General features: G+C 40.2%; 3 protein-coding genes and 1 non-coding gene across 8 annotated transcripts; 3 read left to right on the top strand and 1 right to left on the bottom strand.

The window, feature by feature from the left end:
• Nucleotides 1–831: 831 nt before the first annotated feature.
• mrpl32 (mitochondrial ribosomal protein L32) lies at nucleotides 832–2,432 on the bottom strand. The gene is made up of 3 exons (XM_075466581.1): nucleotides 2,256–2,432; nucleotides 1,861–2,057; nucleotides 832–1,442 (listed from the first exon to the last, which is right to left on the bottom strand). The coding sequence occupies exons 1-3, from the start codon at nucleotides 2,350–2,352 to the stop codon at nucleotides 1,191–1,193; spliced, it is 546 nt and encodes a 181-aa protein (XP_075322696.1). The 5' UTR covers nucleotides 2,353–2,432; the 3' UTR covers nucleotides 832–1,190.
• Nucleotides 2,433–3,584: 1,152 nt separating this feature from the next.
• psma2a (proteasome 20S subunit alpha 2a) lies at nucleotides 3,585–7,835 on the top strand. The gene is made up of 8 exons (XM_075464997.1): nucleotides 3,585–3,667; nucleotides 4,206–4,282; nucleotides 4,753–4,885; nucleotides 5,710–5,832; nucleotides 6,093–6,174; nucleotides 6,337–6,410; nucleotides 6,716–6,773; nucleotides 6,859–7,835. The coding sequence occupies exons 1-8, from the start codon at nucleotides 3,627–3,629 to the stop codon at nucleotides 6,973–6,975; spliced, it is 705 nt and encodes a 234-aa protein (XP_075321112.1). The 5' UTR covers nucleotides 3,585–3,626; the 3' UTR covers nucleotides 6,976–7,835.
• Nucleotides 7,836–8,190: 355 nt separating this feature from the next.
• atad2 (ATPase family AAA domain containing 2) lies at nucleotides 8,191–25,803 on the top strand. 5 transcript variants are annotated; one of them, XM_075464990.1, is made up of 30 exons: nucleotides 8,191–8,545; nucleotides 9,409–9,563; nucleotides 9,835–9,890; nucleotides 10,009–10,195; nucleotides 10,365–10,446; nucleotides 11,647–11,725; nucleotides 13,407–13,619; nucleotides 13,892–14,012; nucleotides 14,402–14,416; nucleotides 15,325–15,426; nucleotides 15,772–15,880; nucleotides 16,511–16,626; nucleotides 16,997–17,171; nucleotides 17,340–17,428; nucleotides 17,579–17,738; nucleotides 18,115–18,205; nucleotides 18,518–18,695; nucleotides 18,837–18,973; nucleotides 19,210–19,345; nucleotides 19,668–19,854; nucleotides 22,001–22,186; nucleotides 22,372–22,507; nucleotides 22,881–23,077; nucleotides 23,214–23,373; nucleotides 23,484–23,606; nucleotides 23,743–23,910; nucleotides 24,004–24,711; nucleotides 24,831–24,964; nucleotides 25,177–25,305; nucleotides 25,598–25,803. In XM_075464990.1, the coding sequence occupies exons 1-30, from the start codon at nucleotides 8,339–8,341 to the stop codon at nucleotides 25,628–25,630; spliced, it is 4,569 nt and encodes a 1,522-aa protein (XP_075321105.1). In that variant the 5' UTR covers nucleotides 8,191–8,338; the 3' UTR covers nucleotides 25,631–25,803. The 5 variants fall into 5 exon arrangements, with proteins under 5 accessions (XP_075321105.1, XP_075321104.1, XP_075321102.1 ...); XM_075464989.1 differs by having other exon boundaries at nucleotides 11,644–11,725; XM_075464987.1 differs by having other exon boundaries at nucleotides 9,979–10,195.
• Nucleotides 20,001–20,134, top strand: LOC142380940 (small nucleolar RNA SNORA5). The gene has a single exon (XR_012769886.1). It is a non-coding gene; the product is annotated as a small nucleolar RNA SNORA5 (small nucleolar RNA).
• Nucleotides 25,804–26,452: the final 649 nt, after the last annotated feature.

Below are 26,452 nucleotides of genomic sequence, written 5' to 3'. Positions count from 1 at the left end.
GAAAAGAGTCCCCTTGTTCCCTGTGAGGGTCAGTCATGGGTTTAATGTGTGAATGTTTTATCAAACTGAGTGAAACTGAATCAGAAGGTGGGAGTGGAAGATATGCTGGACTCATCCCAGCAAAAACAGTCAGCGCTGCAATGACCAATCCTGACTTCTACATGTTGCTATGATATCAGTGTTCGTTCCCAAAACACACTGGCAAACATCAACATTCGATCGTGGTATTCGTGCAGTCGTCCGTCATGCCACTTTGGTATTGAATGTCTCAACTTCAATGACATCCAATCCCATGTGGCTTCTCTTTCTGAGACGAAGTCGTGCTCACGTCACCAGTGAGATGTGTTGGAGTGCCTGAGATACATTTTCAATCAGTTTTTATTCATTTTGAAAGCGGTATTAAACCATGTGAGTTTGTTTTTTTTTCATCATTACATCTTTTAACTTTACATTGATTAAATGATGAATGTTAACACATAATGCTGAAGAACATTTTAAGTATTTTTTGATAATTGCCAAAAAAATTACAGCTTCTAATTATAATGTCTTTATTAAAAGTCATTCCATAAGGCTATTGTTGTGGGAAGGAATGAGCTCCTGTGGCAGTCTTTAGCACAGTGGAGCTGATGAAGCCTCTGGCTGTCGTTTAATCAGCATATTGTATGGAAGGCATTGAGTATTGTTCATTATATTGAGCATCTTTTGCAACATTAGTTGCCCAATCAGCACAATTGCTGTCATATTAATTCTGGAGACGACAGGACTCTGAAGCAAAGGACTAAAGATTTAAACCAAATAAATCCACACTTTTTTCATACAATTAATTTATTGTAATTATTTAAAGACTATGAATTCATCTTTTGTTACAAAATCTGACAGACCGGGTTTTAATATTAACAATCATTTGAAACAGTCACAAAAACCAAACAAACATGATGTTAACACCTCCGAAGGCTTTGTGGATATTTAACTGTACCCTCAAACGAATCCGATACGGTAATATGTTTACAGAGATAAGTGAGAATGTAGGCCTGTGTAGTGCACGTCTACATATCTGTCAAGGCTGCACGGTTCTCTTAGAATGATACACACAGGACCCTTTCAATGAATTATCAAATTAAATTGATTCACTGAACAACGGAGCTTGATAAAACTCAGTGTATGTATCACACAGCTTTAATAACTCAGAATTAGTAGCTGAACCAGGCAGGCCTCTTCCTGGCCCTCTCCACTATCCTCCTGTCTTTGTCCTGCTCCCTTGGCTTTTCACCCTCATACAGGATGACAGTCTCCACAGTCGGGGCCCTCAGCGGGCCGCCTTCCATTGCATTAATCTGCTGACGAATGAGAGCAGTCTCCTTGCACACTTTAGCGTAACAGAAGCCACAGAGGACGTGTTTCTGCTTCAAGTGGCCACACTCCAGACACGGCTCGATGTTGTTCTGAGGGACAGACAAACAGCAGGATTAACAATTACTGCACGTTTCCTAATTACGCCATGAGTCTCTGCAGCAATAAAACTGTAAGAAATGTCAGTGTCTCATTATTCCAGGGAACCAGCATTTTATAAAACAATATCAGTGTTGTATCAGTATATGAAACTGTTCACACTATGGTATGAACAAGGTGCTACTCCTATTCACATTTCTCCAACTGAGCTTCTGGTTTGTTGCATCTTGCTCTAAGTTTCTGTCCACATTTGCAGTGTACATTCAAAGTTAAGCATGTCAAATACTTCACGGCAAAACACTAGTGACCATCTTTATTTTGTATACAGCTACAAATAAGATCATTTTAGAAAATAATACTTTTTGTGGTTGAATCAACACCTCGAGAAGACTAAGGAAACACCGAATGTACCTGAACTTTTAGCAGTTTGCTTTCATCTCTCCTCCTGGTGCGGTTGACCTCTATGGTGCGCCTTTTCTTGGGTGCTGCCATCCACAGGATGCTGTCCGGGAGGCTATCAGACTGCTCGGGGCTCTCCTGCTCCTCAAGCTGATGCTCCTGGTCGAGCTGAGGCAGGAGGCTGGGGCCATTCACCGCCAGCGCAGGAGCTACACACACAGGGCATAACGTGACATTTAGTCCTGAAGCTAACCGACTTCACTCTGCTCTGAAAATGGGAAGTGGACGTGAAATGATAGTCAAGAAAATACAACTGCAAACAAAAGTTATTGACTCAACTGGGTTGAATTGAATGAAAAACAGTTCAATTGTTACGCGAGTGTGACGCGTAACTCGCGTAAACTCACCCAGTTGTGTATCGAGTCCAGCTACCTGAAGAAGTCTACTTTCAATGCGTAGCAAAGAACATCTGAGGCTGTGAACCAGCGCGGCTAAATTCATCATTTTTGTTTACAACACGCTATTTTCCCTGCGAACATGTCAAACAGCTCACGGTCAGTAAGGTTTCCAGCGTCATAAATCGGCGACAACAAAATATTCTTCTTCTTCTCGTCTCCGGCAGAGAAGACGGCAGTTTGCATTTTTCCGCCATCTAGTGGTGAAAATAGCAAAATCGCATTCTTCTATCTGAAGCGTTTTCTCGATGCTCCTGTGAATTTCAGTCCTGTGATTTCCTCTCAATTGTCGTCTCTTTTGGTCAAATATCAATAGCTGAATTTTTTCGGAAGATGTTGTTTGTTTACACAGAGCTTTAACAGTAGATAAAAGCTCTAAAATGTTCTGGCAGCGAGACACATGTCAGATAATCGATCAAAGTTTGCAGGGAACCAACAAAAAGACACAAATCGGGTTGAATTGAAATCAGTTTTCTTCACAGTGATCCAGATAAACAATGTGTGACCTTTGTAACATTGCATCAAATTACTTTAAATTGTAGTCAACTCTTAAACATACTTTACATGCAGTTGTACCTATTAGTTACATAATCCATTGGATTATATTAAAACAGCATTTAATCGAAATAATTTGTGGTTACTTTAAGACAACTTCAAAACCAAATGTATAATATCTTGCCTGACATACCAAAAGATGACCCAAGACAAATTTTAAAACAAAAATAATTTCGAGAAAATTAATTAGAAAATAGATCAATCAAGTTGCACTTACGGTATATAGTGTTTTATTTTGTAATAACCTTCAAACACTGGCTAGCATTTATACTTGATCAGTTAGAATAAAGCTCACAACCCCATTACAGGCACAAACTACAGGTTTGTTGTAAATTTTACGACACTGGGGATGCTGTTATTTTTGTGTAAGTTTTTGTCACTGCCGTTTTTTGGCGACGTGGAGTGTTTCCTCTTGTTAAACTTCCATTTTCAGTGAAAGTGTAATTGTTAAAATCTTCATAACTCATAAATCATCCCAAAAAAAAAAGTCACGATTGAAAAAAATGTCAAACTTTTAAAGCAGTCTATAACTTTTTCCACGTAACGGGATCTATGTACTGTTTCTTTTGTTTCTGGCTGCCGTATTGTAGAGACATAATCAAACTTTAATCAAGCAAACATCGACAATGTGACGAAATTACATGTCACGTTTTTAACCAATGTAGTTTTGCTCGTGGGATTTACATTTAGTCTTTACAGGAGGCGCTATACACTCGTAAGTGTATTTAGAACTCCTCCGTCCTCGCAGCGTAGAAGAAGAAGCTCAAGATGGCGGAACGTGGCTACAGTTTCTCCCTCACCACATTTAGGTAAACTTAGTTAAAATACTGTTTGAAATGGAAGAATAAACACAGATTTTTGACGTGCATCGGTTGTTTTTGAATCACGTTTTGATTAAATGTACGATCCACCGTCCGTTTTGATGGGGAGATACATTTTTGGAGCCGCTATGGTTGATGCACTGTCATTGCCGAATAATGAATCGGCTAACGTCGCCTGTTAGCATAGCGGCTAACGGCTTTTTAAACGAAACACTCGGGATGCTTGTGCTTTATGTTTACTATTACAAACGCTGTACATTTTTTTATTGCGTGACAGTAATTGAACAGGCAAAGAAGAGTGCGTTTTGAAATGCTAACCCTTTAGAGACCTGTCCAGCATTGAGTTAGCTTAGATGAGTCAGTTGTTTCAGTTTTTACTTTCAGTTTCGTCTTTTTCCGTTGTTATAGATCTATTCCAATTTCTTTTTTTTCAAATGAAAGTCTTTGTCACTTGTTTGTGCGATGTAGCTTATTTTCCCTCCACCTTTCCTCATAATAATCTAGCATACTGTGTTTCCTCCTGCAGCCCCTCTGGTAAACTGGTCCAGATTGAATATGCGCTGGCAGCTGTAGCAGCCGGAGCTCCCTCAGTTGGCATCAAAGGTGAGGAATCCTGGAAATGAATTGATTTTATTTTACCAAAGAATGAATGTGGGTTTAATGCATACCTGCTGAATAAGGTTAACACAGTTTTATTGAATGTGATGTCATTAAATGATATGACTTTGGTGAGAAATGGCCATTTGGCAATAAACACAACACTACAAAGGGTATATGCTCTTTCTAGACTTATTGATTGTTTGAATGTAACTTAAGACTAATTAACATTGCATATAATGCTGAAATATTTTCTCTACATCCTCACTTTTAAGTTGTGCAGGCAAGTTCAAAGAGTACACAGAAAGGGAATTGACCACATACCAGAATAATATTACACTGCACTCTATCGGACTTACTGATAACTAAGCAGTCACCTGCACACAGAGTGTAAAGGGTATATTTGGCAAAGCTGATGCAGAAACTTGTACCACTATTTAAAATTTGCAAGGATGATAACTCTGATATCTTTTCAGCTTCTAATGGCGTTGTACTGGCGACAGAGAAGAAGCAAAAGTCCATTCTGTATGACGAACAGAGCGTCCATAAAGTGGAGCCCATCACTAAACACATAGGCATGGTCTACAGCGGCATGGGACCTGACTACAGGTGGGCAGTGTTTGCGAATTTAAATGTACACAGGTTTATTTTCCCTAACTTAAAGCAAGGAGCGTGATGTCTAAGGACTTTTATACACCAAACCGACATGTAGGAACCGTGGTGATGAAAGGCCCGCTGCTGGGTCTCCTTGTGCTGCCAGCATCTGAACAAACAAAATGGCACACGAGCACACCACAAAAGACCACTTTCAGCTGCTGGCCATGACAAATAATCTGCGTGAGAAGAGGTGGGGGGCAAAAGCACATAAGTAATACAATAAGGGAAACTGGAGGGCCGCCTATTTTGTTTCTGGGTAATATCGAACACTGACTGACAGCCAAAATGGTTGAAAAAAGAGAGTATGAGAATGCAGACAGAGCGCGCACATCAAATGTTCAAGAGAGAGACACATTTGCTGACTTTTTAGGCGTGCTCAACTGCCAGCTCTGGGCTTGGTGTACAAGGAGGCACCGAACAGCTTCAAAAGAAGCTGTTGGGGAGCAAAGAGAAATTGGATTCACTTAAATGAACTTGTCTATTCAATTTAGACTTATACACTTGAAGGTTTACATGTAATAACTTCTTAAAACACTGAATGTTCTTCATTTTGTAAACCATTTTTTAGGTCATGTTGCTGTGTTGACATACTTGAGTTTAGTTTTTTTTCTTTAGATAAATATTCAGCTTTTTCCATTTAGAAATATTTAATATTAAGGAGTTTCATCCTTCGAGGGTTTGCATAAGAAACATCCAGTGTCTAAATATTGCTTAGTTGTAAGGACTATTGAATTTCTCACGCACATGTGGATTAATGTGTTTTGTCCTGTTGACAGGGTTTTAGTGCGACGAGCCCGGAAGCTGGCACAACAGTACTACCTGGTGTATCAGGAGCCAATTCCCACGGGCCAGCTTGTGCAGAGAGTGGCTTCTGTAATGCAGGAGTACACACAGTCTGGGTGGGTAAAGACAAAGACACACTAACATGCACATTCGTATTTCATTTACCTATATGTTCAGAAGATGGAGGAGTCTGTTAATTTATTTAATTAATTGTTTCACATGATCGACAATGATTTTCTCATGATTTTTTTTTTTTTTCTTTTTTTCAAATTTGAGTCAAACCAGCTTATTTAAAGAGCTCAAGATACTGATATGTGATACACAGCAGTATAAGGTTATGTCAGGTCTTATAATCTGGTTTCTTTTCCCCCTCTAGTGGAGTGCGTCCATTTGGCGTGTCGCTGCTGATAGCTGGATGGGATGAGGACCACCCCTACTTGTTCCAGTCCGACCCTTCTGTATGTAACTAAATTTCACATTTGCACGGAAACAAATTCAGTCTTCTTTCAATTCAATCTTTACACGGTTAAGTCAAATAAGTGTTATTTTTAGAACCGTCTCTGTCAGATGCACGACAGACTTGCTGACTTCACATTTGTTGTCTTGTTTGTGACCGGCAGGGTGCATACTTTGCATGGAAAGCTACGGCCATGGGAAAGAGCTACGTTAATGGAAAAACATTCCTTGAGAAAAGGTACAAGTTTAGGATTTTGAATCAGAATTGTGTTCAGTGTAATGACTGCGTGTAGATATCTAGCTACCATTCTTGATAGCTGAGCTCTTTATGGTTACTATAGTTATCTTTGATGATTGACTTATGGAGTAAGAATATATTTAAATCACGGCTCATTTTTAATTAAGTACGCATGAGTAATAATGTTAGTTCTTTGTAAATAAGGTCTAGTTTGAATCCTGGAATATTTTTATTCTGTTCAATATGGCAATGAGGGACAGTACAGCATATTATTTATGTCAACTATGTCTTTTATCGTTTCCCAGGTATAACAATGACCTGGAGTTAGAAGATGCCATTCACACAGCCATCCTGACATTGAAGGTAGATTATTTTTAGTGACCAATACTTGTCTTAGAATCATATATTGGCTATCAGTTATGTTCACTGCACTGTCTTTGTGTTCCAGGAGAGTTTTGAAGGTCAGATGACAGAGGAGAATATCGAGGTGGGGATCTGCAATGAGGCTGGCTTCAAAAGACTCACCCCAGCAGAGGTGAAAGACTACCTGGCAGCCATTGCGTGAACACATCCTCCCTGACAGCTGAGACCTGTGGCCACATGTCAAGACCTAGTTAATGGCACAGTAGCCAATAGTCTCACATTTTTGCAAAACAGTTATTCAGATAGTTTGATCTCGTTGTGTTATGGTTTCCCATTTCTGTTCCACAAACCTCAGAGAATGCCTGCAGCGGCCTCACTATATTCCAAAATGACGGAATCAGACTGGCTACTGACCACTGGTCTGTTGACAGTTTTTACTGTGCTAAGATAATGTGGCTGCACCTCACAAATACATTGACTAAACCGTTGGTTTTATGATGTTAGACTCAGGTTATAAAAACAAATTGACCCTGTTGACCTACACATGCCCCAGTACTGTGAAATGTGGCAGTTGGCTACTGTGCAAATGAAAAGGAATGTGGGGATCTGATGTGTTAAATCTCAACTCTTCCATTGAATCCTTGTTTTGTTATCATTCTTTACTGTGGCAAAGGCACTGCACTGAGTTTAGAAATCAAGCACTATTGCAGTATGAATTAATTTGAAGTTCTGCTGTCCTAAAGATGACATATGGTCTATGATTGTACAAAAAGCAATTTGATTAGTAATGAGACTTAATAAGCCTTAGCCTTATAGCCTCCAAAAAGTCATCTAGATATCTCCATCAATCCTAAAACACCAGGATGGTGGATAAACTGGAGGCAGACGTTACATAGGATCTAATAGAAAGTTTTGAGATTTTACAGACAGGTTCTGGTTGCCTGTACAGCAGTTTTACACAATGTATTCTTTTTTTTTTTTTTTCAGGCTGGAAACAATTCTTAAATTTGTATTTTCTCTTATGGTATGTGTCACTTATCCAAATAAAAAAAGATGACATGGTATGGACTCATTGTTGTAAATTGATATTTTATTTATTTTGAAATGGCATCGCACAGTAAACGTGGTCAGGAGTCCATAAATGAGCGCGCTCTTTTCAGTACAGAGCACTCTGACATTTACCGGAACACCTTTTCAAATAGTAGATGTATTCTTCCGCTTGCTTTTGTGTTAACATTTTCTGCTGGTTGTTCAGTAATGACAACATAGGTGACCATTCAAGCATACACTACTTTTAGTGTGATAAAAGTAAGGTGGCTTTTACACTTGGACTTAATTTACACTTTTAGCAAGAGCTCTATTTTTGTCGGCGGCAGCTCCTCGCGTCTTACCCATAACCTCCGATGACGTTTATGGCGCCAGAAATCAAGGGTTTAGTGAGACGCCTGAGTGTGTCAGCTGGTGGATGTTTACCGTTATCTAGCGATGTTGGCGCTTCCATAAACCCCGATAATCCCTCTGATTTTCCGTAGTTAGTGTTTATAAACGTTCGACCTAAAGTCAAGATGGTGATACTACGCAGCAGCAGCGGCAGCGGCAGCGTCGGAGCTGAGCCGGTGGCGACTACCCCAAAGAGGAGGACGGTTGATCTGGACGCGAGCTCCGAGTTTCTGTCGCTTATTCCCGCGTCTCAGAGAAAGCCCGCTCGGCTCACCCGGTCTTCCCGGTCCCTGAACGACAGCTTTAGTAGCCCTGAAAACAACTCTGTGAATGTGAGAACAAACATGCACACAACTGTTTGACTACTTAGAACACCATTTGTTAGGTGAATAAGTTACCATTGAATGCAACTTCGGTGTGTTAGCGCGCTAAGCTAACTAGCGAGTTGCCTTTCCATCTAGTCTTTTAGCTACATCTTTGACAGATCATCTAATTGTGAATCAGTATCACATAATGTTTGACTTGGACTTGCTTTGGGTTGCTGAACGTTCGTTGATTCAGATATAGTAACCATTAATTATTCTTCCTGTCAGATTACATAGTTCTTATATACACCTAATGTTTTGCTGTAAATCGCCATAGCCCCGTAACAGAACTGATAGGGATTCGGTTGATGGGTAAATGTCCTTAGGTCGCATGTTAATTCTGTTGATAGGTGGTACATGTTGTTGTAGAGGTTTAATGGAACTTTTTGTGACATCTCCTTATTCATTCATCATTTTTTTCACCAACTAAATTATTAATAAACCTTCATTTCAGACCCATGGGTTACCTGATACCTTAAAACGAGTTGCTAAGTGTGCTGAATGGACCTTTTTGTTCCCACTGAGGCATTATCTTGTAAGGCAATCTGCTGCAATCTTCATGAGTTTATAAACTGTGTTGCGCCTTTCTAAACCTGTGCATACTTTTACACATACATGCAAGGTTAAATTGTATTGATTAAAGAATAAAGTATCTCAGTAGTGTTGGTGAAAGTGTTAAGAACTGTGAAGAAATATGTATGCCTACTTTTATGATCTGTGAGTTCTTAGAAATACTTTAGCCACAATTAATTAGAATCCCTGACTCATTATATACATTGACCTCCTTACTACATGGCGTCTAAACTTTAAACTCATTGTGACTGCATCAGGGGCATGCTGATCTGAAGCAGGAGGATGGAAGTGGTGTCCATCACTCTCCTAGGACCAGAGGACAAAGGCTTAAACTAGAGGTCTCTTTTACTGACATGGAGCCAAAGACCAGCTCTCCTATGGACGGGGACAAAGTTGAAGGTTGCTGCACCAGGTAATGCAGGATCACTCACTTCAGCTGTTTACACGTGAGCACTGGAGAACCAGGTGTGGGCCTCCTCTGCAGCTTCCAGTTCACACTTGCACATCATAGCAGGGGACTCTCCATGCAAGATGCACTCTTACAACTAGAGGTACACTTTTAGTAACTCTGGCGTGGAGTGTAGAGGGAGGCAGGGCATGATGCATGAGACAATGAGGGAAAAAAGACATTGAAAGAATACAAGAAACAATTTTTTGACTTTGCATGTCTGTTGTTTTTCCAGGAAATCCTCCAGGCTGCAGAGAGACGGTAAAACATCCAGTGGAAAGCAGCAAGCAGGTACATTAACCTACAGATTTCTTCACAAACAACAGAGAGCCTCATAAATGATCAAGCAAAGCATGTTGAGCCAGCATACTGTTTTCAGGAGGACCTGTGCCATATTTCCACTCTCCAGAGGTTCCAGATGAAGTGGAGGGGTCATCCACTCCAAAGAGGAGTCGGTTTAACCTACGGAGCCGAGATGTTGAGGAAGAGGAGGAGGAGGAGGAGGAAGATGGGTCAGTGCGGCGAAGCTCTCGAATCACCAGATACAAACTGAATTCCCGGAACCAGTCAGTTCTCTATGACCGCCTCATCACCAAGTGAGTCCAGCAACCTTTACCCTACTTATTGTTGACTTCATCCACCACTGCTTCAGTTGAAATAGGGTTTTGGTCTCAAGTAGTCTTTTTTTTATGATCTAATGAGGGATTAATTTGGAGATAAACTTTGAATACAGTGTTGAATTCTCTCCGTCCCTCCGTCCCTCAGCACTGCTGAAGCTGTTCTCCAAAAGATGGATGACATGCAGAAGATGAGACGCAGGCTGAGGAGCAAAGACACTAAAGAAGAGGTAATCACCACCACAGAGTTCAAACACTTTGGCCCTCATTTATCAAACTTGCGTAAGACGAAAAACATGCGTAGGGTCATGTGTACGTTCTTTTCTGCGCAAAGGTTGGCATTTATCAAATCCATCGTGAGCGCAGGAAAGATGAAATCGCCACGACAGGTCTGAAGCAGTGTACGCACTTTTCCATTTTGACTTGCGGTGACTGCAAAGCATATATAAACAGCAGCGTCACTAGTGCGTGCCTCAGGAGTCGCAACAAATCCCTAGGTTAAAATTACAGACTTATCACTTCAAAGAAGGCCCATGTTTTATTTGACTTCAACATAAATATAAACATAAACGCAAATTAAATAAATAAAAAAATTAAACAAGTACAACTCCGTAATTGGAAGAGTGATGGCTCATTATTCAACCGCCTATTTAAGAGGTGATTCTAGCGGCGCGGTAATGGCGAAACGATTGCAGATCTGAACGCGCGCATCAGGCGCGAGAGAGTGTTCCGGGACCGGCAGCTTTCTTTCGGGAAAATAATGAGTGGCTTATGAGCTGTACAGGAGAGGCGCTTTAACACTGCGCATACGCAAAGACGTAGCTCCGATCAGGCCAGCCACCCTCTCCTCCAAGGCACTCAAATCCAAACCTGGATCGGAGCTCTCCCCCCCCCACCCCCCCCCCCGAGAGCTGCGACCTCCTTTGGTGGCAAATTTCATATCGGACCACTTCTTCCTGATCTTATTGGAGAAAAAGTAAAACATCGTTCAATTTTAGATTTCATTTAATCTGGAGTTTATCACATTTTATTGACCATCACAGTAGGGGAAAATACATAACTCGTCCGGTCTGCTATTTACATCGCCAACGCTGTTGACTGCCGCCTTTCGTCTATCCATGTCGCAAATTAAGACGGATTTCAGCCGCCGGATTTATCAACAGCCGCTCGGTCTTACGATGGGATTGGTGTGGTACGCATGTTCTGTAAATCTCACTTGAGCCTCTGCGTACGACGAGTTCTCCGCTCATATATACGATGCTTTCTACGACGGCTTGATAAATGAGGGCCTTTGTGTTTTGCAGTCATAGTCTTTAAGATGAATAGGAGCTTTTCTTTTTCTTTTTTTTTTTTTTTGCTGTGTGTGATACTTAGTAACGGGTTTCAAACAGTTAAGTTGATCTGCTTTTGTTTTGATTTCATTTTAGCAGCTGGGCCTATACGGTGGCAGAATGAGAAGTTCTCTAAGGACAAATGCAGGGAGCAAAAAAACTGAGGAGAATAACCAAGGTGAGATGGGAAATCCCTTATAAAACATGCACGCCTGAGTTCATCCCTTTCTAAAGACAATTAGGTCAGAGAGTTTTATGTCTCCATCAGGCATGCTGAGGATATGGGAACTATCTGCAGAACAAGTTTTTCCCAGCACTGAAACTCGTCTCCTCATAACTTAATTAAATACAGATTTGTTTCAATGCTTTTGTTTAGAAAATGTCCTCAATGCAATATCTTTCATTTCAGTTTTTCTTTTTCTTCAGTGAATTTGCAAAGCTAATTTCAGTTATTCATTCTACTCTGTTTTGCCTCAGCAGAATGTATGAAATTATTTGCTACGCATTGTGTGTTGATGAAGGGGTTGCCGAGGTGTTCAAACGTCTAAATAATAAGTTTAAGTTATTTGAATGAAATAATATAATCACGATCCAGTTCAGAGGAGATAGCTTCTCTCTGTTTCTAAGATATCTCTTTCGTCTAATAAATTCTGGTTTGTTTTCTGGACAAAAAGGGCATAATTAATTTACTTTAAATAAAAGACAACTGACTATAAAAGCACAAAAGCTAGCGTAACACTAGCTCCACTATCTTCAATGAACCTGGCAGGAGAACGCCATAGCAAGGAAAGAGGAAGCAGAAGAGACATTTGGACCAGAAAAGTATGCGGAGAGAGAACAACGAAAACATGGATCATTATTCATTTGAAAATGCTGTCATATTTCTCAGAAGGCTGAATTTAGTATCACCAGATATGGGGCATTAGTCACTGAAGAGTTTGTGGTTTAACACCTCAGTTGTTTCACGTCGAGGGCATCTCTGCTTATTCATGTTTTTTTCCACCACATTTAGTAGAGAAACAACAGAGCGGTTCCTGTAGGTCAGGGTAAAATGAGATGCAGGTTTTAAGATACTGAAACAGTTGAGGCTTCAGGTTCAGCGGGACAGCAGCGAGACTTGGGAGGGACAGGGCAGAGTGCGACGCAGCAGGTGATGGCAATATGATGGAAAAAAATGACTGAAACAGTTTATCCAATGTTATCTGCTGTTAAAACTAAGTTTGGCCATTTTGAGTCAATTCAACAGTTTTTAAGAGTAAATATTCCCACCTTGAATCATTTGCTCTGTTCTTTTTCTTTTCTTGATGAAAAGTGAATTTACAGGATGGCAAAATGCCAACATTTTTAGGCATGGGGAGTTATTTATATTTGATGGGTCTGGTTCAAAGTTTTTTCTAAAATTCCTAATTTAAAGGCAAATTTAAGGGCTCTAGAAAGACAGTTCTGAAAGCTTTGCATATCTGTCATTTTTGTAATGGGTACGAATATATACTTGCTTGTCAAAACTCCTAAGTTTGGTAAACCATTGAACACAGTTAAAAAAATGTCAAGCACATCCAGCTACCGGTATTGGATTATGCACTTTAAAGTCCACATGTGGTTTTTAATCTGACGGAAACTGGTCTCTAAAGATAGTGCCAGTATAAAAATGTTGTCATAGAGCTGTAATGTTGTACAGAATGTGTTTTAAAAAAGAAAAAAAATTCAGATGCTGCGGGTGATGAAAAGTTTTCACCTTTTTCTGTGCAATGTGGTCATCTGTGCCGCCCCACATTGGCCCAGAGGTTAGATGGTAGAGAAACTTAGGACTCCAGGCTCCCTTCCCAGTAAAGCATCATGACTTTGTGTTTTATTCACAGGTGGGGGTGAAGATGATCATGATGAAGAGGAGGAAGAAGATGGAGAAGATGATGAGGAGGAAGAGGAGGAGGAGGAGGAGGAGGTGGTGGAGGAGGAGGAGGAAGACGAAGAAGAAGATGATGAGGATGGCGAGGATGAGGAAGAAGAAAACCAATGTCGTTATGACTTTCGGCAAAGAAAGACTGTGGTTCGCTACCAGGCCCCACAAGACGGTATTTCCACATGCCAGAACAATTAATCCATTCAGGGATTTGATCACTGTCTCTGTCACCAGCATAAGAAGGACACAACATTTTAAATGTGCTCATTTATTTCTGTTTAATGCACAACAATCAGATCAATTGCAGAACCTCTTTGAAAGCCTGCTGTGATAAATGTGGCTGAAAGTCTTCAGTGTTTTCATTGAAGGCCAGTTAATCAAATTCTAATTCTTGCATTGCGTTGGTATTGAAGTGTTTGAGAAGGTTGGTTGATCTTTTAACAGAACCCAGAGAGCCCAGAAAGAGCAGCATGTACTTCAAAGAGCACTCATCTCCCACCAGACGCAGGTTCAGATTCAGCTCCACAGCCCCCAGGAGCCCCTACAACAGGAGGAGACCCAGCCGGTTAGTATGACAACACACACTTAAGTAAATTCAGAAATATGGTATTTTGATCAAATATTCCAACTTGCTGCATCAGACAGTAAAATTTTCCGATTGATTTGCTAATGCAGAACAGTCGCATTTTATCCTAATTTTTAAAGATATACACGTACAAATGTTATGTTGCTGAAGCCATCTGGACCGTTGCTTCCAACCAAAACAGTCGTGGCATGACTCTTCCACTGGGTTTGGCCAAACCCTTTTATTTTTATTTTTTTTTTCCCACTGTCATAGAATGTCTTTTACTGCCACCTGGTTATCATTTTGATGCTGAAGTCATCCCAAAATTCCTATTTTTTTCCTTTTTTTTTTTTTTTTTTTTTTTCTGATTTGCCTCCTCCCACCCTCAGGAGTAGTTCAGATCGGTAAGATCCTCACTCCTTGTCTTTGTCAGTGTTTACAGTTTCTATTTAGTTTGTCTCTGGGGTGCTGTCTGTCTCTTTGTTAGTGATTGGGAGTTGTCACATTTCGGCAATGCTATATGAATGCTTGCACCATGATAAGTAGGGTTGCAACGATACGCGTGTCTCTCTCTGTACCACAGTGCGAGAACAGATGTTTATTTGACTTTTATTCTATGCGGTCTGTCACATTCATGGCTGTCGCTCGCACCATACTCTACTGGAAAGTATTGAAGTTTTTATCGTGACCGAGCGTTTATTCACCTCAAAAAAGTTTCTGTTTTCGTGACCTTAAGAGTCACTGAAACGGAGGATATTCATTGCGTTACTCTGTAAGCGGTGAAAACTGTTGGAATTCTGAGGCAGTCGCTGCATCATTGCAACCTTACTGTAAATATTTGGACGATGAGCTGAATTTCATCCATCCTTTTATCACATTTTATTTCATTCATTTAGCGACACAGAAAGGCATCTTGTTAAAAATCTGTCACTTTAAGCTCTCCTGTGAATTCAGTTGCATTAATGGTTGAATGAAGATATTTTCCATAAGTTTACACCTTAAAGGTTTTTGAAAAAGAAAACTTTATTTTGTTTTTCAACAATTGGTTGAAAAGTACGTCTCTTGCACATCAAATGTGATGCATGAAACGCTTCCATCACATCTGACACGAGTCCAATTTTGTTTCTGCGGTGGTGTGTCAGTCAGGTTTTGTACATGGTGATGGTATCATTTAAAGCTGTTGATGCAAATCAACCTTTCAGTTGCCCCTGCAGGCATTAATTCTTTACACATTGCACAGAGTGACATACCGGCATGATGTTGGCTCTTTTTATATCAAAGAAAGTATGCTTTGCATTTTTTGACCTGGCAGAAGGAGACATGCCATCCATAGCAGCGACTCCACATCCTCTTCTTCAGACGATGAGAAGTTCCAGAGACGCAGGAGTAAGAACAGGAGCAGGTCGGTCAACAGGTGAGAGCAGCAGCTGCTACATCTGCATCGGTGTCCTTCAGTGTGTTCGGATGCAAAGTTATATCAAACAAGTGTACGGTGTGAAGTTTACTGGAACATTTTTTAATTCCTGTAACACATAAAGCTGGCAAATTTATCTTTAAGAAATATTCTTAGAAATACTCTTAGTGACCACAAGTCTTCTAGAAGAGTCTTCTTCTTTGAAACTCATTTTTCAAAGTGTTAGAACCCATCACCCTGTCATGTGACATTTAAATCCTGGTGTAATATTAACGCATAGAGTTGGACCAGCGAGTTACGGGATATTGATTAAGTCCCGGTCTGTATTTCACGTGTTTCATGTAGATGTCTGCCAATGAACCTTGTTAAAGAAGACCTGCTGGGGATCCAGAAGGACAGGATGAAGATCGGAGCCAGCCTTGCTGATGTGGACCCCATGCACATAGACAAGACGGTAAGCTGAGATGCTGACACTGCAAATAACGGCATATTTCCAAGCCGTTTTTTCTTTCTTCCTTAAACAGGGACATTTAAAAAGATTATCATATACAGCAGCTATATTTCTGAATGTTGTTTTCAGTCTGACCGAAAACATTCTGATTTAAAGAATTAGTAAAGAGAGTGCCCCTTCACTCAAATATTTCATCAAGATGTTCAGAAATCTTTATCTATTCTAATGTCTCTGACAAAATGGTGCTCGTCCCATGTTTCAGGCATCAGCATGTTTATTCTAATCTGAGAAACAGTCAGAAATCATTTTTATAAATGGTAACTTTTCCCTGTTGTTCAGATTATCAAAGGGTTTACACCACTCCTCTTGATTTGATTTAAAAAAAATCCATTCTGATTGAGCCAGATTGGATCTATCTGATCTTCTACTGACTGGACTATTCATTTGATTAAAAGTACCTCACGTAAACTCAGGCATTGTCTGTTATTTACCAGAATATAAGCTATTCTACAAGATATGATATTGTTTCTTTTCCTGTAAGTAAAACTTGGATGTAGTGGACATGAATACCATATTTTGCATGTTAAAAATATTGTTAGGAAATGTATTTACCAAGTTATGCACCTGTCGTAGGTGCGCTTTGACAGCATTGGAGGTTTGAGCAGACACATTTTAGCTCTGAAGGAGATGGTGGTGTTCCCTCTGCTTTACCCAGAGGTCTTTGAGAGGTTCAAGATTCAACCACCAAGGTGAGAAATGTGTGATTTGTGCACAAGAGGAAGTGTTGTGCTTTCTCACGTGCATCAAAATGTCACCAATTGGAGTTTCACATTATTTTTAAATGGGAAAACCAGGAGTGTTGTCTGAGCTCAAGAGACTTTTGTAGATAAGCTTCACTCAGTGTTTAATGTTCCATTTCTGCTCTGTTTGATAGCCACTGCCAGCGCTGACTGTGCGTTTCTAGTTTCTGTGTTTTACTTTTGTTCTCACGCTCTTTTCTGTGCTTTTGTGTCACTCCTTGCTTTCCTGACTGTTTTTTTTTTTTCTGCTCGTCCAGAAGAGTCTCTTATCAGTCTCCCCTCGGCCTCGGACATCATTTCTGTTTTCTCTTGTCTTCAGGGGCTGCCTATTTTACGGTCCTCCTGGCACTGGGAAAACCCTGGTTGCCAGAGCTCTGGCCAATGAGTGCAGTCAGGGAGAAAGAAAGGTTTCATTCTTTATGAGGAAGGGAGCCGACTGTCTTAGTAAGTGGGTGGGAGAATCTGAGAGACAGTTACGACTACTGTTTGACCAGGTAAACTGAACTCCTCTTACTATATTTTACATATTTTTGCCAAAAACAGGAACTTGTCACTTTAACATATGAATGATTTAGCTACACTGATGCTTGTATAATTTTGTTATAAAGTATGAGCAAATTGCCATCTAAAAGGGATTGAAATTCCTTCTCAATTCTTTCTAGGCTTATCAGATGCGTCCATCCATCATCTTCTTTGATGAAATTGATGGTTTGGCTCCTGTCAGGTCCAGCCGCCAGGACCAGATCCACAGGTGAGCTGACTTAATGCAGTCTATGCATGAAGTTAACTCCACTGTGTGGAATTTGAACTCAGACAGTGCATATTCTCTCTGTTACAGGGAGGCTAGTGCTGAATAGCATTTGAAATATATATATATATATTTTTTTTTTCTCTTTTGCAGTTCAATTGTGTCGACCCTCCTGGCTCTGATGGATGGATTGGACAGCAGAGGAGAAGTTGTGGTTATTGGAGCTACAAACAGACTGGACTCCATCGACCCAGCTCTGAGAAGACCGGGACGGTTTGATAGAGAGTTCCTCTTTGGCCTGCCAGACCGAGAAGTGAGATATATTAATATTTTTATCTAAAAAGATGCGGTCAGTGTGTGACAAATCTTTAGAAACCAGCATTAACAGGATGTTATGTGGAGCAGTCGTATTTGTTTTTTCTAGCTTTCTTTAATAGAAACTTCTTGACAAGAGAATTGAGCAAAAAACAAATTTGTTTTTCATTTGAAGAAAAATGTGAAAATTACAGTCATTTTAGTAATGTTAATTTTACTGTTAGGTATTTTAAAGTGATCGGCATCTTCAGGTTGTGGAGCAGCAACTTACAGAAAGCTCTTATCGGATTTCTAACTGCCGCAGTAAAAGGTTCCCAGCTAGCAAACTTATTTGTTTTGAACATTAACTTTTGATGCTCTGATGTCTACGGAAGGCAAGAAAGGACATTTTGAAGATCCACACAAGACAATGGACTCCTCCGCCCTCTGACACTTTCCTGGAGGAACTTGCTGATAAATGTGTCGGTAAGTTTGCGTACACTGATGCAAAATTATGTTTAGCAACAGCGTGAGACATGAACCCACGTTTTACTGCAAAGTCGCCTCTGTGCACAAGCTTTCCATGCTGTGTAACTGGGTACGAAAATTAAGAAAGGTTATTTTTATCCCTTTTAAATGCACTGCTTTCCTGGCATAAGCCAAGGGGAAGTGTGTGAGTCGCATAGCCAATGAGATCATTTGGCTATGTTTATGAATTTCTACAGAAAGGATTTTCATACAGGACTTAGAGATTTACTGAGTGTCTTGCTGGCCATTAACAAGTTGATTGTCTTTCAGGGTATTGTGGAGCAGATATCAAGGCAGTGTGTTCAGAGGCAGCCCTGTGTGCTCTGCGACGTCGCTACCCACAGATCTACTCGTCGTCACAGAAACTTGTACTGGATGTGAACTCCATTGTCATCACTAGCAAAGACTTTATGTGCGCAATGTCCAAGATGGTGCCGGCTGCCCAGAGGTAGACCTTAGATAACTGAAGGAAATTTTTTACCATAGTGCTTTTTTTTATTTATTACAGTGTGAACACCATTCTCACAGCCCCTATGTCTGCTTACTGCATACAGTTGTGAAGCTGATTGCCTTCCATTTTCTTCTTTAGGGCAGTTGTGTCACCAGCTAAAGCCTTGATACCTGCCATCTGTCCTCTGCTGAGCTCCACCTTGAAGAACATCCTCCACACAGTCAGCAGAGTGTTCCCACATGCTGAGCAGGGCTTAAAGAGGAGGAGAGGACAAGGTGCGGCCTTTTTTTTTTTCTTTTGTTCACCCCTCTGCTTTCACCTTCATTGTCTCTGTCTCTCTCCTAAACTAAATCCTTTTGCACTCTTCCTTAAGTTAAATAATAATTAAAAAATTGCAGCTGGGTTCTGTGTTAACAAAATGCAACACGCCAAGGTTGGAAGTAAACTTCAAAATCTTGAGGAGCATCAGTTGGACTTGAGTTGTACCTACTGTGAGTGATTGTTTTTCCAGATGTGGCCTGTGGAGTGTCTGATGATGACCAGATGTTTAGTGAGGAGGAAGAAGACTCTGAGGTCTCCTCCAGTGGACCGACCTCTCAGTCTCACCTCAAAATACCTGCTGCTAATGGCCTCCAGAACCTCAACAGGTAGACCTTTGTTTTAGATAATGATATTATGGATTATATATTTGTGAAAAGTATTGTCTCAAATCATTTGAAGCAAGAATCTTACAAATCTACAGGAACAAACTGTTTTTTTTAAATTATTGGATTCAACACTATGTAATAGATGGCTTTCAACTATTTGAGGATGGTTATATGTTGTCTGTTTTTGCTTTATTTGAGAAGTTCCATTAGCCATCGAGAGACGGTGACCCAGATCTTGATAAAACTCAGTTAGGGAAAATAAAAAGTTCTCTAAAGGTTCACTGGAAATGAATGGAAACCTCTCCTCATCTCTCCTGAATAGAAGCGTGTTGAGCCAGCCGACCTCCTACCGTCCCAGGCTTCTGCTGGAGGGCAGACCAGGCTCAGGTCAGACCTCCCATTTGGCTCCTGCTGTTCTCCATGCCCTGGAAAAATTCACCGTGTACACTCTGGACATGGCTGTGCTGTTTGGAACCAGTGCTACGACCCCTGAGGAAACCTGTGCGCAGGTAACTGAGCTACCAAGATGTTTGAAACGTAGATAAATAATGAATTTAGAGTAAATCATTTCATTGTATTTTTTTTTACATATACACAAGATCTTACAAAAGCCGAGTCCTTTTAGAGCTGAGATAGTCAGGAGGTACTTCACTGTTGCAGCCTTGTCAAATTCAGTGTGTTCTCTAAGTGGACCTCACTGGCCAAAATGGCTGCCACATAAACTGTAGTTCATGGGCCCCACCATCTTCTGTTGTGGGAGGTGGGGATAAATATGTACTACAGACAAGTTCATTTTACACTGATAAGAGAAAATCTTGGTTACTCGAAATGTTTTTAGCTTGATCTAAACTATCAAAATTCCCAAATGCCTAAGACCCCACCCCCAATTCTGTATTTCCAACTGTTTTATTTATTTGTTTTGCTTTATATATTTTCTTTAACCTTGGAGTTAATGTCTTAAACACAGAAGTACAGGACTGCCTGTATAATGGCCCTTTATTTTGGGTTATGTTTGGACAGCAGTTATAATTATGTCAATGAAATGTCTGAGAAAAGTATAAATTCTCTAATACTCATGAAGTGAATACTTTTAAAAGGGAACTTAAAGGACTTTTAGACTGATATGTTCTAGTTACCCTCTCCTACAAAAGTATGTGGTTACAAACACATGAATTATTGCAACTGTTTCAAAATCCTCAAAGTTTATTACACATTTATTTTATGTGTACAATACGCTCTGGATCAAGGATGAGATCAAGGATTTCCAAGCTTGATAAGATACAGTTTCAGTTATGTTTCTACTTTCATCGGCCAGCAGTTAAAGTTTAGATTCAATCTCACTTGTTGTTGCTTTTGGTTGTAGTTTGTATTCAAAAGGCGCCAAGGGGAGAAAAACAAGTCCTAACAGAGTAAACGGATAGATGGATGGATGTCAAAACAGTTTCCTTAAGACCTGCAGCTGTGTTCTCAAGATGTCCTCCCCTGTTCATTTCATCCTTTTCTCAACTTGTGCTCGTGGGAAAGGGCTCACAAGTGTTGCTTGTTGCAAAAGAGGACGGTGAACTTAAAGTAGTGAAAATATTTTGTCCCACATTGACTCCAAATGATAAATGAGTGAACTCTGCTCTCCCAACAGTTTGATCCAAACGGCAGGTCTTTGTCTTGATTCTTTTAAATTTAACACTGTTCTCTTTGAAAACAATCAAAATTCAAATGCAACAAGCCTAAACTTAGGTTGTGTTACATATTAACGATTTGGACTTGAGTTTAATAATCTTGACCTTTGTACTAACCAGTGTGAATCTCTCCTCAGTCAGCTTTCGGCTCACTAAAAGGTGTTTAACTTGAACAAATGATGACAGATGGCAGAGCTCCTCCGTTAGCATTGAAAGGAAGATGTTGCACAGACGCAATAGAACTTGCTTCACTCTCAAATTCCCACCTCTGATCGTCTCCTTTTTGGTGCATATTTAAAATATCATCAGTGTTGCCTTAACCACATTTGCTGGGCTCGAGTTCAAATTGAAAAGGCTGTATGGAAGTCATATGGAAGTCATATTAATGCCACTGCAGCATCCAGAGACTGGATATATTGCAGCTTTCTTGACGTATTAAGTCACTACTACCCACTAAAGTTGGATTTAGTCTGGGCTGCACGGGGGTTAACACTGTTGCCTCACAGCAAGAGGGTTAGAGGTTCGAATCCCGCTGGGGATTGTGTGGAGTTTGCATGTCCCCCCCGTGTATGCGTGGGTTCTCTCCGCGTACTCTGGCTGCCTCTCACTGCCTCTCACTGTCCAAAATCATGCATGTTAGGTTAATTGGTGACTAAATTGTCCATAGAAGTGAGTTGTGAGCGTGCATGGTTGTGTTTTGTTTGTCTCTGTTAGGTCCTGTGATGGACTGGTGACCTGTCCAGGGTCTTTATTGGTCTATTATTCCTGCTTCAGTTAATTGTGCTTATTTCCTTTCTTGTATGCTCTTCATCGTCCAGATTCCACCTCTAATTGATGCATTGGCATCCAACTTCATTTTTTTCATCAACTGATTTTAGGTCATTTGGTTCTGTTCTTTCTTGATCTTTTCTTAATTGAATTCTGCTTGTTATAATGACCAGCACCATTAATGTGTGTTACTGTGTTATACGCCTTGCAGATTTTTGTTGAAGCCAAGCGCACATCTCCCAGTATCCTGTACATCCCCCACATTGGACAGTGGTGGGACACAGTGGGTTCTGCCTTAAGAGCTACCTTCTTGAGCCTCCTTAGCTCCATCCCCGCCTTCTCTCCTATTCTGCTGTTGGCTACATGCAGCCTCCATTATGACCAACTCAGTATGGAGGTATGGAAGAAAGCCCAATGGTGGCCATGCACTGGAAAACAGCTGTTGCAGTTTTTCTCAATGCAGACAAACTCAGATTATTAGTTATATGGTTAAAATAAGCTGACTTGCATCCAATTTTCTTGAGTCTAAAGCAAGTTTCTGCACAGAACGACATTAATCACCTTTCACCTTTGTTGTCTCAGGTGCAGGAGTTGTTTCGGGTTGAATATGGAGAGGTTTTTCATATCCAGGTCCCCACCAGCAAGGAGAGACGGGACTTCTTTGAGGATGTAATTATCAACCAGGCTGCAAAAGCCCCTGCCTCAAGAAAGAAAGCTGGTAAGAGTATAGTCTGATGTGACTCATTCATTTAAAAGATTACTTCTCTTTTCTTTCTTCTTTCTTTTTTTTATTAACTGAAATTAGCTTTTTTTGTGATTTGAAAAAAAAAAAAGAAGAAGAAGAAGCTGGGTAGGGTTTAGGATTCACATATTAGGTTAACATAATACAACAATGTTATGTGGGCTGTGCAAAAAGCATGAAAACATAAAGATTAAAAAATGATATCATAATTTAGTTTAGAAATGTAAAGTCTGTTTATTTGGTGGTACTGGAGGGAGAAAGTGGATGTTAAAAAATATGCATACTTTGTCATTTTTGCCTCTTGGGAGTACTTTATTTCATCGCTTGATTGTGTCTCCCCAATCATCAGTGCTCCATGCTTTGGAGGTGCTTCCAGTTGCCTCTCCACCTCCCCCACGCCAGCTAACAGAAGAGGAGAGCCAGCGATTGGACGAGCAAGAAGAAGACACCCTCAGGGAACTTCGTCTCTTTTTGCGTGATGTCACAAATCGCCTGTCCCAAGATAAACGTTTCAAAGCTTTTACAAAGCCTGTGGATTTAGAGGAGGTAGGAGATAAATGGCTGAACAGTATCCTGTTAATCTCATGCTACTTGCACCGATGGTTGGAGCTGCAGATTTTATTTATAAAAGTTTTAGTGATTATTTCACCCCATATGCTTCCACTTGAATGTTGCCACATAGGTTCCAGATTACGCTGAAGTGATCAAAAAGCCTATGGACCTGTCAACAGTTCTATCTAAGATAGACTTCCATCAGTATGGGACAGTCAAAGAGTTTCTCACAGATGTGGATCTCATCTGGCAGAATGCTCTTGAATACAACCCAGATAGAGACCCATCAGGTACCACACACACACACAATAGCAGAATAGAGTTATGATTCTTCCAGTAATAGATTATCTTTCCAATTTGCATTCTAACTGATTTAATATTGACTGTGTGTTTCCTCCAGACCGCCAAATCCGCCACAGAGCATGTGCATTGAAGGACAGTGTACATGCTATGATCAGAGAAGAATTAGATGAAGATTTTGAGAAAATTTGCGAGGAGATCAAAGAATCACACAGGACAAGAGGTGTTTGTGTTTGTGTGTGTGTGTGTGTGTGTGTGTGTGTGTGTGTGTTGGCTGGCTAAGGAAAAACATTCTTATTTGGTAAAGACAAATCTGAGAATCTATTTATATATTGAATTATTATTTTTGACTTTCTCAGGTTGCTCAACGACGAGATTTACTCCCTCCTTCTACCATGTCCTTCCCAAACAGCCCAAACCTCCAGCAGAAGCCAACGTCACTGACTTGATCCCACAAAGAGAGCCGAATGGATCCACAGTCACAGCTGTCTCTAATGTAACTGTTGTTGCAACACCCAAAAACGCAGGTAAGAAGTCTTGTTGGTTGCAGAAAAAAGTAGTTATCAGTGATTTGGTTGAGGAAGTACAACAGAGAAATTTGATTTTCTCCGTTCTTCCAGTCCAGAAGAGGAAACGTCGGAAAAAGCGCTGGTCTAATGGCTACATTGCAAAGAAGAAATCTTCTCCTCATGTGTCAAGAGATGATTCACAGTTAGGTTCTGATGAGGACGAAGAAGATGGAGAGGATGAGGATGAAGTTGAGAAGGGAGGAGGAGCGGAGCATCACGAGGATGATGAAGCAGAGAAGGGTCAGTCGGTTGTTGAAACGGAGCCAGAAACTGTTGCACCTCAAGAAGGTAGTTCTGGCCCAAATGCAAAACAGCAGAACAGTCAGGAGGAGGTTGTGCAGCGAGAGGAGATGAAAGCAGCCACTGAAGATGAAGTTGTTCTGTGTGAGAAAGAGGAAACAGAAAATGACAGCCAAGCGCAGAACGAAAAAGACAAAGCTGTCAGTCTTCAGTCAGGACTATCTGAAAATGAAAATAACAGAGGAGATGAGAACCATGAAACTGCCTCTGTGAACATCAACAAGGACAGCCACACAGAGACAGAGGGAGATCCCCAGAATACTACAACAGAAGAAACTATCACTCAAAATCAATCCGAAACTCAAATTGTGAGGAGTCAGTCTGCAGAAGAAGAACCAGACAGCAAAATGGTTACAGTAGAGGAAGCAAAGCTGACTCCTGCAGAGCCAATGGAGGTGGACACAACAGAAGCCTTCACTACGGATGCAGCCACCACAGGAGAGACTGACACAGGCACAGGTTGTTTGATATGATGAGAGTTAATTCATTAATAGTTTAAAAAGAAATACTGCCCTTATCTATACCAAACACTGATATGAATGGTTAATATTGTACACTTTTTGTGTATTTTGTCTTAGAGTGCAACGTGAGGCGAATGACACAGGCTCTGAAAAACTCTGTGCTGCAGCAGCAGATTATCAGCGTGGACAAAGCTGTGCAGGTCCTGGAGCGCGAGACGTGTCCTCTGGTTGTGGACAGAGACAAATTAAAGGTGCGCGATGCTCCCTAATAGTCTGCAATGACTTGTTTTTAATGACACGAAAGAAAAAAAGATGGTGAAAGTGAATAATAGACTTTTTTGTTTTTTTTTCCTTATATTGATGCCAGAGAGGACATGAAGCTAAAATCTTTTCTACATATAATGCCTTTGGTGGTCTTTTTTCTTTTTTTTTCTTTTTTTTTTTTGTGTGTGTTATTTTTCAGGAGCTCTTGGAGAGGGTCGTGTCAAGGACTGAAGGCTATGAAGTTTACAAGCTGGAGAAACTCTATGCCCTGCTCTGTCAGAGCATCTACAGACACAGACGAGACTACAATAAAACTGCACTAATACAGGTTTGTTCTGACTTGTCAATGCAGGAAAAGCCCAGGTGGAACTAATAATCTTAACGATCTCAGTGTGGCCAATGAAAATAATAACAGTATTGGAAACGGAATAATTTTTATTGTTACGTCTGCTCTGGAAACGTTGTTCTACATTTCCTGCATTTTATCTGCGTAATAAATGTGTTCCATTTATATAAAACACTACCAGAGTTGATCAGAGGCTTTATTTTTAATTTAACAGTTGTGCCTGTTATTTGAATGTTCTTAATCTGCTGTTCTGTCGTTGTCTTTGTTTTATTAGGAGTTGGAACAAGAGATTGAAGACTTTTGTTGACATTTCTACAGGAAAATCATTTTTAAAAATGATCATCATCCTTTCAGCTGTGTAAATATACAAACATTGGTTCTATTTTCATAGAAATCTGTAAACATTACATATGTGCTTTAACCTACACTTTGTATAATCGTATTTTTTTGTTGATATGTAATTAAATGTCTTTCCCCAAATCTTTACTTTGTTTGTTTCATTTATGTGAGCTCAAAATGTCAGTCTAACTAGAATTGTGGGACTATAAAATGTTTGTGTTTTGTGAAGAACATCACCACTGATAATCTGACCTTTCCCATCATTTGTAGCAAATCGTTATCAATGGACCACTATAAGTGACAGTTGGATTGGAAATGATTCTGTTTACTTTCAATTCCTGTGTGTTCCCGCTACAGATGTTTCCATATGCCGGTAATTGTTTTCTTTCATTGTGTGGTTGATTTAAAATCAGACTGCCTGAGAAAATGTCAACTGCCATTTCAAAAGATCATTTAAAGAATAGTACCCAGAGTTTTGGGACATTTAGATAATATTATCTGCGCTTTTTGGATGAACTAGGTTAGTAAATGTATCAAGTTTTGTGTAACATTGTCCAAAACAGGGTATCTGGTATTTGGCAGATGTTGGCATTAACTAACTGCTTAACTGGGATGACCTCAGTTGAAGAAACTGAATGGTTGTATTGTAGAAATACCAGTACTCTGGTGTATCGTCTGACCCAAGATAAATGCCACTATCTCCATTTGTAAACAGCTTATTCAAAGCAGGTTACATACTGTACATATGCATACCAAGATTTATTTTAAATATTTGTAGCCAATTAATCTG

The sequence above is a fragment of the Odontesthes bonariensis genome, chromosome 5 (genome assembly GCF_027942865.1).
Source record: "Odontesthes bonariensis isolate fOdoBon6 chromosome 5, fOdoBon6.hap1, whole genome shotgun sequence".
Lineage (NCBI taxonomy): Eukaryota > Metazoa > Chordata > Actinopteri > Atheriniformes > Atherinopsidae > Odontesthes > Odontesthes bonariensis.
Note: the sequence above shows the minus strand (reverse complement) of the source record. Positions and strands in the feature narration are given on the sequence as shown.